At 45.1% G+C, this 14986-nt stretch overlaps 1 protein-coding gene across 1 annotated transcript; it reads right to left on the reverse strand.

Moving 5' to 3' along the window:
* Positions 1-2456: 2456 nt before the first annotated feature.
* On the reverse strand, positions 2457-14336 carry prkcg (protein kinase C, gamma). Its single transcript, XM_068760306.1, has 16 exons — positions 14107-14336; positions 11817-11848; positions 11622-11704; positions 9895-10006; positions 9288-9416; positions 9018-9174; positions 8492-8693; positions 7995-8192; positions 6202-6375; positions 5958-6049; positions 5484-5546; positions 5199-5337; positions 4334-4414; positions 4083-4190; positions 3422-3562; positions 2457-2618 (listed from the first exon to the last, which is right to left on the reverse strand). Exons 1-16 carry the CDS (start codon positions 14334-14336, stop codon positions 2457-2459), a joined length of 2103 nt encoding a protein of 700 aa, XP_068616407.1.
* Between the last annotated feature and the right edge of the window lie 650 nt (positions 14337-14986).

A 14986-nucleotide genomic window follows, 5' to 3' on the forward strand; every position in this document is an offset into this window, starting at 1 on the left:
ACTTAGTGTGTGTGTGTGAGAGAGAGAGGGAGAGGCAGAGAGAGGAAGGCGAGGCATGAGAAGAGGGCTGATGTGTCACAGTGACAGTGAATGATGGATTGCACACACACACACTGACTGGAGGTTTGCTTCGGTTGCACAATGACAGGCAGATGAAGGTTGTGATGAACAGTTTAAAACCAGGCAGGTCATGTCAAATGCTTTTATATAAATATGAAAATAGGATTTACACTTGGAGTTTTCTTTAGGATTTTAATATCATGCTACTCATTGTTGTATTTTATTTAGACGAGGATGAAAAAGTATTTTCTACCGCTACAAAATATATCTATGGTTATTTTGAAAGGGAAAAAAAAGGCACATTTATTAATAGGATAAGAAACACAAAGAACACCTGCTCATGTTTTATCGTCAAAACAAAGCGAGCCTTTAAGACGGGTGGAGTCTGACAGGGCTCCCCTCAATCGACAATTTACACCCAGAGTAAAACAGAGGCCCAGACAGAAGGTGCTACACCCGAGAGATAGTAGTAACAACAGTAAATCCTGAACAGATGATTTAGAATAACATCAAACAATGCAGTAAAACATGTCAGAGCAGCGTAGACAGAAAAGAGAGGAAGAGAGATGAAGGGCAGATAGGGAGGAGGAGAGGGGGGGAGAGAGGCAGCAGAGAAGTAGATGAGATTTTAACGTGAAGGTCAACTTGTTATAACCGAGGTCTCTGTGGATGTTAGTCCCATCGTGATGCTGGAGCTGGGAGGCGTGTGGGGGGGTGGGGGGGGGGGGGGGGGGGGTGGAAAGTGAGACGCATAGTTCTGCTGGTTCGACAACTAGAGCGTTACAGTAAATAGAGAGGTCAGCATCTTCTCTCTGTGTGTGTGTGTAAGAGTGTGTGCGTGCATGCGGCTGTGTACGTGTGCATGTGCATGGTTTAGCGTTTCTGAGCGTGAGCACGTGCGAAATTGACGGACTTTAAGCGTGACTGAGAGGCGCGTGGAGAAGATTATAGCAGCATCACACAAAATCACCAGAGCGAAACACTTCACTGTTTCATGATTTATTTCCTCAGTTTATTTTCATGTTCTTCTCTGCAGCTCGCAGAAACAGGCAGCGGCTCACAGACACACAGATGCACATTGTGGTCACACACACACACACACACACACACACTACAACCAATCCATCCTAGAGGTGCCTGAAAGGAAACAAATCAATTTCTGTGTGAAATAACCTCCTGGTTTGTTATATAAAGATGCTGAATTGGGATAATTTAGCTGTATCCTCAGAGTCACGTGTCAGATAACGCTTAACGGCAGAGCTGCTGATATTTTTTCCGTGTATTGAACCGTCCCAGTGAGCCTCACTTTTAATTACACCTAATCAATGCAGCGAGTGCATCATTACACAGCAAAAAAGCTTCATGCAATACGCCACAAAAAAAAAATAAGCGAGTACTCGAACAAGCTTCTTGCTTCATGCGGAGAAACCACGGAAAACGCGCCCGTGCCAGCTGTACGACGTCGCTGAGGAGGGCAGATGGTGTGTGTTGTGATGCGGATGTGTCTAATTCTACAGCTAGTTCAAGAATTACAGAGACAGAAATCACATTCCTGTGGCAGTGATGCGAGAAGCGCCTCTGGGGGGGGGGGGGGGATCGACTGGGGGCAGTAACTGCCTCTGCATGAAACGCACCCACTGCACTGTTTTAATGTCTCTGTGGGTCACGTGAGGTCACTGCTGTGACGATAAACCAAAAATGTCAAGCCAGCCCTGTGGAGCGGGTTCAGTCGAGGTCGCACGCACACACACACACACACACACACACACACACACTCACACACAAACAGAGACGGTTGCATATCACGCTGCCACGGACGCTGAGATTTTGCACTGTGCGTGCAAATGCAATATCTGATTGCAATGAAATTACAAAGGAATGTTTTTATTTGCGTATGTGTGTGCGTGAAATGGAAAAGTAATTTGATTTGTCTGCTACGTGGCCCGTGTGGCTCAATGAGCACAATCTGTCGTACCTTCTCGCAGCACAGGACGATTATGAAGCTTTAAATGAATCCTGTGTTAAGTTATACGGGTATATTTTCATGAATACTCTTTTGCTATTAAGAAAAAAAGATTGCGTGTCGAGGCAATTAATTCTAAAAACTGTTCATGCAAAGGAGTTCGTTTATCAGGCTGACTATTACAGTCATTAATCTCTAAGACACTGGTTTTGTTTGCATCTCTGCAACAATCAGAATTAAATAAACACATAGAAGAGAGTGCATAAATATAAAGTTGACTTGGAATTTTTTCTGCAAACTTCAGAATTTTATGAGCGATGTCTTTACGGCTAATTCTCATGTTAAAATTCTGTTGTATAACCACTAGAAGTGTGTAACAGACTAGTCTGGGAACATCTTCCAGGGATTTTTGGAGCGGGTTTGGGAGCCATTTTCAAACGGTGGTGAGCGGTGAGGTGTCAAAGTCTGGGTTTATGAAGGAGAAGCCCTGGAAGTCCTCCTGGTTAATGGCTGCTAGGACGTCTGGGTCAGACGGGGTGAGAGCCGGCGGAGCTCCCGTGAAGAAGTTGTCAAAGTTTTCCCCTTTTTCCCCGCCCTGGTGAAGAAAGAGAGCAGATTAAATGTGCATATTCACACGGTTGTGGTTCATACTGATTATTTGCACACCATCATTAGTCTCCTGAAGAACGAAAGTCCTTATAAACAAGCATCACCTCCATACCTCTTTTTCTCAGCCACTGTCTCTCTCTCTCTCTCTCTCTCTCTAAGAAAGCTGCTCCTATCTTTTATCCTGCTTCAGTGAATGACAGTCGCTCTGCTGGATGACATGAATCTCATTTCGCTAATGGGCCTGGCCTCTAACCTCCGAGTAGACTCGGCTCACTGGAGGAACAGCCTCAGCGTCGGCCAGCGGGGCTGAAAACTGGCGTACGGAAAGCTAATGACGGCAGACATTTGCATATGGGAGGAACAGGCAGGTAAGGTCGAGGGGTCATGCCTATTATGATTGGACTTGTCTGTTTCTGAATGCTCAATGCCCATCACTGGGAACCAGCAGAGGTGTTAAAGGAAAAAAGAGGAGGAGAATGTGGGAGAGGAAGGGAGTGACAGGGCCGTTTAAACAGAGAGAGGAGGCGATGAAACGATCGATGCAACGCGGATGGTTGAAAGAAGCTTGCAGAGAAATGAGGGAGAGCGTGAGAGAGTGGAAGAGAGCGAGAGAACAGATCGGGGGGGAAAGTGACAGCTTTAATGTCTTAAAGGTGTCTCGGGAAGACAGAGAAAGGATGACAGGAGTGTCAGGAAAGAAAGAAAAGATTAAATGAAGACAGACAGAAAGAGAAAAGCAAAGGAAGACGAAAGAAGCACTCATGAGCCTCATCCGTCTGTTCAACTGACAGTTCTGGGTTTGAAGGGCGGCTGGATCTCCAGTCTCTCCAGACGATCCCAGTCAATCCAATGGAAAAACAGATGTTCCTTAATCTCCACCTCTGCATTCTCTCCTCCACCAAGCCGTTTGGCCGGGTGCTTCGTCAGGAGCTTCGGCGAGAGTGACGAAAAGGAAGGGAAAAAAGCGAGAGAAAAGTACAGGGATTATGGTAATGGGTCGACAGTAACCTGTGGTGCAAGCTTTACTACATTTACAAATATTATTACACTGCAATGACATTTAAGGTATTAGCATAGTGATTGTGTGTATTTTTAAAAGAACAGTTTGACATTTTGGAAACGTGCTCGCTTTGCTGAGTTATTCTCGCGTCTTTATGCTCGCTATGAGTCTACAGGCAGACCAAACGAGAAAACAGCTAGCCTGACTTTGTCTAAAATTAAAATAAAAAAAAGATTATTAATCTCACTAATAGAATTCCTATTTATGGTTTTAAAAAGTGTTAAATCACGAAACAAAGGAAACCAACTGAATGTAATTTATTTAGCTGAGAAGGAGGGGAAGAGTATTTCTTTAACAATGTACATCATTACATTAAGATGTACTTTAATGTTTAAATGTAATTTCAATTAACCTTTCTTTATTGTCTGTATATTAAACTATATCACTCACGCCTTTGCAGATAGCGACAGCTTCACGAGACAGACTTTTGGGATACGAGACATTCTGCTCCATGATGGACTGAAACAACTCCTCCTCATCGATTCCGTCAAACGGTGGCTGGAATGAAAAGAGAGAGAGAGAGAGGAAGAATAAAAAGAGAGGTCATGAACCCTTATGAGCAAATATATTAAAGTTAAAGTTCTGTTTTGTGTCTCTTGAGTTGGCCTACATTCTGCTGTGAAGACTAAGCCGAGCGTTACCTGTCCTGCCAGCATTTCATACAAGAGCACTCCGTAGGACCACCAGTCCACTGCTTTATCATAGGGCTGATACGCCACAATCTGAAAAGGACGCAGAGAAAAGAAAAGAGGATGAAGGGGAAGAAAGGTAATGTTAGCATAAGGAAGAAAAGAGAAGAGCGGGAGGGTGAGAGCAAAGTGCAGCATCAGAGACAGCTGGAATGAAGGGCAGAGACAGACGCAAAGCAACTCATGACCAAACGTATCAGAAGTCTTCCACAATGGCAGACGCAGGAGAATCAATGGGAGCTTACATAAAAGAGTCAATACCCAGAGGCATCAGAGGAAGGTTTACAATATCAAAGATGTGCACAACAGTCACTTCCTCTCCATGTGATACCAGTCAGCAAAAAAAAAGAGAACCCGATATCACCTCCACTCTTTCTCTGAATGCTATTTTTGTTTATGATGACTTGAGAGTGAGCATTTCAAACCGTCTTAAAAGGCCAACAGCATCCAGATTTGATACTTTGCATTTCAAACACATGTCAAGCAAATCCACCTCAAGTTAGATTTGTCGGTCAGAGGCAGAGAAAGTCAATTAATAAAAGGTCTCTAAGGGACAGCTGCAATTTCTTTGCTATGTAAAGCAGAAGCGCACGGCGCCACTCGCTGAAACATGTGAGGTTAATTAAGCAAAAATGCTGACAAGGTCAGCGAGGACGGGGACGAGAGGAGCTGCGCACACACTGCAGTGCTGCACGAGCCGGGCAAATGGAGAAAGGCAAGACGGAGGTGAAACGAGGAGGAATGGGGAATCTACGGGTCAAACACAGGGGGCTCAGGGGTCAGGTTGGAGCAAGAAACAAGAGCCGGGTTGGCGTACCTCAGGGGCGATGTAGTCCGGAGTGCCGCAGAAGGTCCGTGTGGTGTCGCCCTCAAACACGCCCTCCGTGCACATGCCGAAGTCGGCTATCTTTATGTGCCCCTCACTGTCCAGCAGCACGTTATCCAGCTTTAGGTCCCTGAGAAAGGAGCAGATCGATCACACAGGAATGAATCATTTTGATAGACGACCTTTATAACAATCATTGGACACAAAAGACATGATAAATCTGTGTCCCGTTTACGCTGCACCAGACCATGCTAGAGGAGCAGGCCTCCGCTCTACCTGTAGATGATGCCTTTGCTGTGGAGGAAGAGGAGGCCGACTGCTATCTCTGCTGCGTAAAACCTAGAGGGGGGGGGGTGGAGAGAAAATTGGCTTTTCTGGAATGGAGCTCAAGAAGGTGATGAAAGAACGAGTAACCAAATAGATGAAAGACAGAAAGGAGTACGAATTAGCTTGAGATGATTGATCAAAGATGATTGTAAAGATGGACGGCAGGGGGGGGATGAAAGACGGGTAGAAAAGTTGAGATTAATGGGAGAAGAAAGTGAGAAGGAAAAGAGGAGCGCTTGTATTTCTGGTCATTTTTGGTTTTCAAGAACTCCTGGGGATAATGAACAAATGTAAGAGGTGTGTGTGTGTGTGTGTGTGTGTGTGTGTGCGTGTGTGTGTGTGTGTGTGTGTAGAGGAACAGGCAATGAAAGAAGGACAGGAAATGAGACGCCGGCAGAAGAGAGCATCTGTTTGACTACATACGCTGCATGAGGCTCTTTGAACTTGCCGACTATTTGAATGTGAAACATCAGGTCTCCTCCATTGACGTATTCCATCACATAATACAGGCGGTCCTGCAGAAACAAGAGAGAGACACACACACACACACACATGGTAATTATTACATTTATTAATCAGATTTCTACGCCAGGATTATGGACAGTTTAATGAAAGCTATGTGGTTCAGGACCTGGCACATCTTTCACACAAAGAGACCAACACACACCTTGGTCTGGAAGGAGCAGCAGAGCGACGTGAGGAAGTAAGGGCGAGACGGAAGCGCTAGGACCCTCCGCTCGACCATGGCGCTCTCTGTGTCCTCGTCCTGGAAGAGAACATCTTTCTTCAACACTTTCACTGCAAACAGGCTCTCGCTGCCTCGCTCCTCCGCCAGGAGAACCTGCAGGCACAACAAAGAGAGGATGAAATTACTTCAAGAAGCTCCATACCTTCAACAATAAACACGCCATTTATTGAAGAGCATCTTCAGTGTTTTGCTGGTTATGTTCTTGAAAGTGTAATACCAAGTGCCTATTATGCAGAAACCACTTATTCTGATAAGGAATAATAAAAGTGATCCCATTATAGAGACAGACGCTGAAGGATGTTTAGTCGAGTGCATGTTTAACCCATTGTTGAAATAACTCAAGCAATGGGTTGTTAAAGTTGCTCTCTGCAGAGCTGCCATGCTGTTATGAATTAGAAAGCGAGAACTGGAACCAGGTTTTTTTTTTTTAAAAAAAGCTCATCAAGTGGCTATTTTCACCCTTGTACAAAATTGCACTTGAGCTGTAATAATGAGTCGGTGAGCATCTGAGAGCGCTGGATAAGACTGTTTAAAGCCGACCGACCTGCAGAACGACGCTTTAATCATCACCGAAGGGCCTCATTTACTCTCAAATGGTGGCGTTAGGGTAGAGAAAATTACACAGTTCAATTTTTCAAAACTCCTCACAGCAACAAAGAAAGGCACTTTTGATATTGACGAACTGCCTGTTAGGGGATATCGGAGGCCATTCAGGGGGAAGTATGTGCACACAACCATTGACATCGTGCGAAGAAGCACATTAAGCCTGTGAAAATGTGAAAATGTTGAGTTGAGTTTTTTTTTTTTTTTTAAGCCCATGATCAGTCATGGGTTAACTTGTACTACAAAGATGAAAACACATACACAAGGGGTTGGGGTGCGGATGTGCACGTTTCCAGTGCATGTGAGCACATATTTAAATATTTTTGGCCCTGCACAGAATCCCATAGGCCTGTCGTCCTCTGTGATCTCGTCTCCTGCTCCTCCCTGTGGCATCAAACAAACTCTCATTCACCCTCCAGCATATTACAACTCATATTCACACACTCGCATATCATTTCTTCTGACTCTTGCGATCTAAATTTTCTTTCGGTCATTTTGTCACTTTTGCAGTGTATTAATACGTCCTCTTTCTCACTTCTCAGCAGCCCGAGGGTCCGTCTCTCCTCTCTCGGGGTTTCTTTCGTTCTTTCTCACATCTTACATAAGTCAAGTCGATTTCTCCTGTCCTCTGTAGAATCTCCTCTGACAGTTATGAAACAGCACAGGGGAGCTTCCGAGGAGGAAGAGGAGGAGGATAAATCCTAAAACTGCATCCTCTTCATTATGGCTGATCTACTGGGGAATTAAAGAGAAAAGAGAAAGAGGCGAGCAGAGGCTTCCTGTGTGGCAGTAGGAATCCAGCCAGCAGTAAAGAAGCCGCTAAGGGTTAAATGAATCATTCTGCAGCGAGGGAGAAACAACGACAGCGTCGGTATGAAGGAAGATTTCTTCTGAGGATATTCTGACTTGCTCTTGCCAGGAGCTGCTGCATGAAATGTCACTTAAAGGTCGAGTCCATTAATAGGAACAATTATCTAAAGCTGAGAATAACCTCAGTTGTTCAAAGCATGAATATCCCTCTCTGATATCACTCACAGCTTTTGGATCAGAGGTAGCTGATTGTATGTGTAGAGAAGATGACATTTGGTCTCAGTGGACGCTGTGTTTACCTTGCCAAAGCTACCTTTGCCCAGCACCATGAGGAAATTGAAGTCGTGGATGCCCACTTTGATTTTGGCAGGGCCTGGGCTTTGAACAGGAGGACAGGATGGTGCAGGGATTGGGGGCAGGGCCACGGGGAAGGATTCCGACAGCGGGGCAGGTATCGCTTCAGGCAGAGAGGGCATCGTGGCAGCTGGCTGAGGCTCCTGGAAAACCGTAGAGGGAGGATTGAGAGATGCATGGTTGAATGCAATCCAGTTCACACACACACACACACACACACACACACACACACACACAGTCTGAATACAAACAGAGCAAACCTTTGGATTATGACACGACAGAACAATCCTGCACCCTGGTGGAGATGGAGTGAAACAGACAGGGGGGGGTGAAGTGGGACAGAAATCTTCAACTTTTTATTTTGGTCATTAGCTAAAGATACATAGAGGGGCGGGCTACTCCACCCTGATGCAAGCGAGTACTTCCTGTCTGTTTTCCTTACCTCCAGATCTGCATCCGGCACAGGAATGTTGTAGTACTCGCCCTCATCCTGGGCCAGCAGTCTGAACCACCCGCTGATTGGACGACGGAAGATCTCACTCACTCCAAATGACAGCGCCCCCATGAAGTCGTTCCTGGATGTGCGATCCCAGTCCCAAACCTCCACCGACAGCCGCCTGTCCCACTGGTGACCACGCACGGAGCTGGAGGAACAAAGAGCGTTAGCTCACTGGGTAAACAACGCAGCGCTGCACAAAGACAGGGCATCGGAGGTTTTAGTATTACTCAATATTACAATTAGAAATAAAAATGTAAATCAAAGGACAGTAAAGGATGAAATACAACTGAGTCCACATTATCATGAGCCCTTATTAGCCTTAGACTCCATGCTCTAGTCTCCATCTTTCAGGGTCCTTTCTATGGGCTGTGTAATTCCAATTTCTCAAACATTTGATTTTACTCAGACCACATCTTGTCCCAGACCAGTGAAAACTTTCAAGCCTTGATTACATTTCACAAGGACTCACAAGGTGAAACTCTCATTCCAGACCGGATTTAGCGTTGAGCGGATGGTCTTGGTCTTCTGTTTGCTGTGGCTCTTGGGGTCTGGAATCAATTTCAGTTTAACATAGGGGTCCGACAGACCGTTCGGATCCATCGGCATCAGGTTACGAGCCTCTTGCACTGGGAAGGAAATAGAATTGGAAGTACTGATAGAGAAATCCTGTATAAGTCACGTAATCCTACCTGCTGATTTATTTTTAAACAATTGCCAGAAATCTAGCAGAGTCCCACACCTGAGACAAAGACATCCTCCGACTCTCCTCTGATGGTCAGGTGGATCCTCCCTCTCTTCTCCGTATGGTCTTGGCCACAGAGACTGGGAACGCTGGTCTCACATCTTCTATGGACGTTCATGTCACAACCTCGCAGTGTAAAGGTATACATGCGGAAAAATATAAACAGACATGTAGCTACCAGAAACAAACAAATGCAATTAAATGTAAAAAAAAATTACATAAAGAGGCGAATCAATAGGTGAAATTAAAAGAGGAAAATGAACTTAGAAAACAGAAACTAAATAAATAAACCCAGAAACCATGACTGCAAGGGATGGCTTTCAAGTGCCTGTTGAAAATCATGTCAAAAAATGTGACAAATAAGATGACAGGATGAATCCACAGTCCAGGGGGGGGACAAATCTAGAAACAAGAACCATGGATTCCCTTGGAGGGCCTGGGGTCATGACAGAGGAAAAGCTGGAGACAGGCTGACAGCAGAAGGGAGCAGAGTTTGGGATATCAGCTGGGAAGCCTGTGGAACCGGTCTGCTGGATGCAGCCAGTCTGGTGCTAATGATGAAATCAAGTACACAGCTTCATGACGTTATGTTTGGTAAACTCACTGGAACATCTCATGCCTTGGTGCATGAGGCCGTAGAGCAGCGAGCCGCAATGGTCACAGAAGGTGGGACTGGAGTAAGTTTGGACCTTGAATTTGTGTTGACTCTTCAGGTCCTGAAACTCAAAGGAAACCGCATTGAAGTCTCATGTACTCACACACACACACAGAGTGACCATTGACAACGCTGCAAAGGCGTATTATTTACACACAAACACGTCGAGCGTGATCAGCGGCGAGACGGTGCGTTTTATACTGGGCCTGGCTAATTAGATTCCTCCATGAAAGGCCGTCCCGGCTGCGTGTGGAAGTGTACGATGCATCAGCGTGATCTCTGCTCAGCTCATCAGACCCCATCGCCACCCCGCTCCTCACACACGCCACTCTCTTAAACTGTTTTCCCTCCCTTGTCTCTCTGAGTGGCTATTTGAAATCGCCTCCTCCCTCCCTCCCTCCCTCCCTCCCCCTCCCACCCTGCCTCATCCTCCCTTCACTCACTCTCATCCTTCTTCACTCACAAATGTTCCCCTTGACCTCATTTCCGAGACAGTTTATTTGGCTGGCGGAAAATAAATGTGACAAAAAAGACAAATCTCCTTGAAATCCTTAAGATGCCACTGAGAGGAAGACCAAGCTGTCTGCTGCTCTCTCACCCTTTATCTCGCCCTCTTATCACCCCCCTCCCCTCTACCTGCATCTCCCAACTCTCCAGCTCTAATTCTCTGTCTCCAGGCCTTGTATGGTGAAAATGAAGATGATGACGACGAAGATGACGATGAGTGATTATGTGCTATATGGTTGAAAGCAAAGTTGTTAAACATCCATTTTATGTAATTTATTTAGCAAAATGCACTATTTGTCACCTGCTTGCAGTATATAAGTCAAACAAGGACATTTTAAGTAGCGTGATGCAACAGATATTAAATGTGTTTTCGCTCAAATATAGAAAAAGGTTCTATATATATTTTTTACGATTACTGCAGTCTCAAAATGATTCATGGCCTTCATGAAATGTGTCTCTAGTATTTTTGCAGCGACCCCATTGCTGCCAAAACCTGCTGTAAAGTTGATGCATATAGCCAGACATCGGCTTCTGGAAGCCTTCTTGAGGAATCCTAGTCCATTTGTGACGTGCGAAGGCCTCCAGTTCAGTAATAGTCCTCGGTTTATGTGACGCACCCCATCTGCTTCAAATCCCATTAGAGATTTTCTATTAAGTCAGGCAACTGTGACGACCGCTCTACGGCGATCCAGGGCGTCTCGGTGGCCTTTTGAGGTAAGCCTGGGATTATTGTCCTTTTGGATTGTCATGACCAGTCTTCATATTCCTCAAGGACAATGAGATGATTTCTTCTAGGAGTTTCTGACACTTTATGGAATCCATCTCACCCTCTGCATGATACCGGATTCCTGCGTGAAGCATCTCCAGATGAAGCACTGCCAAGCTTCACTGCAGCTGGGATGATCTTTGCAATGGGGCCATGCCATTCAGCTAAAGTAAGTATACGACAATGACATCTGATTTCATGAAGGATGCTAGGGGTGTGGATCATTTTGAGACTTGAGTAGTAAAAATACGGCTCACACGGTTCTTTTTTTTAATACATTTTTGTAAACAGCTGAAAATTGTACATTTTGCCAATAAAGCTGAAGTAAAATGGAGGTGCAACAACTTTCTGTATCTGGAATAAGATGGGAAAACAAAAACAAAAATATGTTTCTTCTGCTCACATCTGGTTTGGGGCCTGTCACAGAGCCAGGACAAGTGAAGGTCACAAACTCGTGACATCTTTTGTGCACCACAAAACTGCAGACTACGGAAAACACGGGGGGGAAAAACATCTTCAAAAATGAATCAGTCAGACTGAAAGAATCATCTGAGAAGATGAAAAGCTGCAGTAAACGGAACAGCGGATTTATCGTTACCTTGACATTGGAATCCCTGTTTACCGATACCCCTGAGTGGGAAAAAGTCACATGGATTAAGACAGAAATGCAATCTCTTCTACTCCTATTTTGCTTCTGAAGCTGTTTCTCAGGCAGGACACTAAAGAGATCGGTCCCCAGACGGAGCTAGGACTGTTGCACGATTGCATGCTGTACGTAGACCTGCAGACGCGCTGAGAACAACCTTTAGAAGCTAACGTAGTAAACAAGGTCATTATTCGTGAAGTATAATGTTTTATTTCTAAGCCACACAGCTGACCAGGTCAAGTAAATCACATCCCACATACACACAAGTGCATAAGCACAGTTCTCCTGTTTCCAGAAGTGCAGTGTTGGCTCGGATCCAGGAGCTCCTTAGAGCTTTAATTGAATAATTAAAGCAAGCGATTGACTGAAGAGTCAGTCTGTGGTTTGTATTCTGTGAATCAAGAGGTTTGAAAAGGTAGGATGAACAAGGCACTGCTGAGAGGTTCTCCTAAATCAAACTGGAGAGGCTTAAGGGGTTAATAGGAAACTAACTAATCTAAAATCAGTTCACCATCTGGCTGAGTTATAATTAAAGAATGAGGTCGCAGGGGATAATCTGATCCTTGATCAGCATTCAGCGGAGGCACGGCACATATGAGGCTGGTGCTGCCTTTGACCAGCAGAGCGCATTAGAGAACCAGGTACGGATTTGAAGAAAATCAATAATGTTGCTTGCTGCCCAGGACTCACAGGGAAGTCACTGAATTTTAATATGCCATTAAATGAAAGAGTGCCATGAATCAACATGTGAAAAGGTTTAAAACGAACTGACCAGAATGCTAAAAAAAACCTTGTGGGTTATAAAGCATTGATTACAAAATGAAATGTTGCAATGGCTGGTCGTCATTTGGCTGCTTCAGATCTTTAGTTTAGAGTGAGAGCTAAGTAGACTGCCGACCTCCCACAGCATGTTGAGACGCAGTAATGCTACCATTAATGTTATTTATAAAGCCATTCAAGACGCTACACATTCCTTCTTGGAGAGATAAGAAATAAGACATCTACATTTCCTCCAAACCCAGGTTGAAATCCTGTTTGAAGGAAAGGCATTTCGACTTTGAGGTAATTACTGCCTCCACATTCGAGACAGCAGCCAGTTGGAGGCGCATGAGCAACCCTGCATCTGGTGGTTCATCCAGCCCGCATGTCAGAAATCTACATTACAAAATACATTTACAGAAGTCCTGCGAGTACGTATTTATTTGTATTTATTTTCCTGTTTACACCGCCTCCCCATTAATTTTCAGATTATTGTAAATACGTTCCAGATTAGTATTTGCAGAAATGCATAGAATCCTTTTTTTTTCTTGTCATGATTTATCCCATAATCATTTAATAGGAGAAGAAAGGCGGTGTGATATGTACTCTATTGACTCGTGTACATGTTCACACATTGACGATCTGCCAGTACGAGTCATATTCAGTGGTATAATGAGTGCTGATGAGATCTGAGTTAATAACTATAAATCTGTTCTTTTACAGTAATACAGCGACATTTTTAAATGGGGTACTGTCAAATACTTTCTAATTGGACATTTTTATGTTGCAGTGTTACATCACAAATGTTCCCCTTTATGTTTTACACACATTTATGAGTACTATTGCCAATAAAAACGTCTCCATACTGTGTTTTGTGGCTCTGGTGGAGCTTTCTCGAGTCTGAAAAGTAACTTTTCAGACTCGAGACCGAAGGAAAGGCACCACTGAGTTGCATTATGGGAAAGCAGAATCTGGCAGTTTTGGACTTTAGCCCATATTAGAGATGAAAAGTCAGGACATTATTTTAAATTGTCCTCTGTGAGTCCCTTTGCTTTATACAAGAAGCATATTAACTGGCTACTCCTCCTTTAGAAGCTAAACAACTCCGACACTCTTAGTTGTGCGTGTCTGGATGCTTGTGTGGGATCTAAATCGGTTCGTAAGCATCGGTTCCTAAAAAAGGCGTCCTTACTGTGTCTATCGTCTATGTTTTCTCCCTCTGTGCATCTGCCTGTGTGTGAGACATCGAGTTCCTGAAGTAGCTGCTGTATTGTGTGGGTTGCACTGTGGAGGTGAGGTTATGTGATCACATTAAGTCAGTGTAGGATGTTTCCCCAGCAAGCAGCCGAATCTGGTGCAGTCAAGGAAAAGTGCATGCAAAGTCAGAGTCGGATGGAGAGGTGGGCTGCCGAAGGAGGCAGCTCGTGATCCGCCAGGTTTGTATTGGTGAACCTGAGTGTGCACGTATGTGTGCATGTGTTACCAGATGAAGTCGGTGCAGTGGCTGCAGAAGGTGGGCTGTTTGAAGAAGCGGGCTGTGAACTGGTGGTCTTTCACCTCAACAATCCTCTTGTGTTTCAGTGCTCCCTTCCTCTGGAACACTGGGACCCTGGGTGGAGGGGAGAGGGGTGACGGCAGCGGGGAGGCTGCTGATGTAGGGGAGGCCAGGGCCAATGGGGAGAAAGAGGGGGAAGGGGAGACCGGGGTTGACATGATGCCTGGAGGACATAGTGGAAAGAGGAGAGAGGGATGGAGAGATGAGTGTCAGTGAGGAGGATATAGAGTTTTCCAAGTGAAAGACCTTGAACATGGGGGGGAGGAAGGAGGGAAGGAAACAAGGGCATGAAGGATGAGCAAGGGGGGGAGGCGGAAAGTGCAGGGTCATGATTGATACAGGAGTTGCATTGATGCCGCTTGGTAAGTAGTGCAGGAAGTGGTGGAGGAAAGAAAGATCAAGAGAGGATAAATGAGACGGAAGTGTAGCAGAAGATGGAGGGGGCATGAGGGAGGAAGAGAAAAGAGGGTAATGAGCGCGACAGAAAGGTTAATTCACACACAGAAACAGAACTCTCTTAGGAGAGTCCATGATGCTAAATGATTAGAGCGACTGACAGTGTCCCACAAGCTGCCTGCCCTTTCTACCCACAGTGTCCTCACTCTGTGCCCCTGACATCGACATCTCCACTGTAGCTATGACGACCCACCCCAAACCGTTCCACCATGTCAACTGTGCCTCCCGTTGCCATGCGAACAACACCATCCAACTCCTGCTCCAATGATAGCGCTGATATCCTCTCTCAATTTCCTTCCTGCTCCTTTTAGCAATTAGTCCCATTTCCGTAGTAAAGTCCTGACCCCAATAA

The sequence above is a fragment of the Brachionichthys hirsutus genome, chromosome 3, assembly GCF_040956055.1.
Source record: "Brachionichthys hirsutus isolate HB-005 chromosome 3, CSIRO-AGI_Bhir_v1, whole genome shotgun sequence".
NCBI classification, from domain to species: Eukaryota; Metazoa; Chordata; class Actinopteri; order Lophiiformes; family Brachionichthyidae; genus Brachionichthys; species Brachionichthys hirsutus.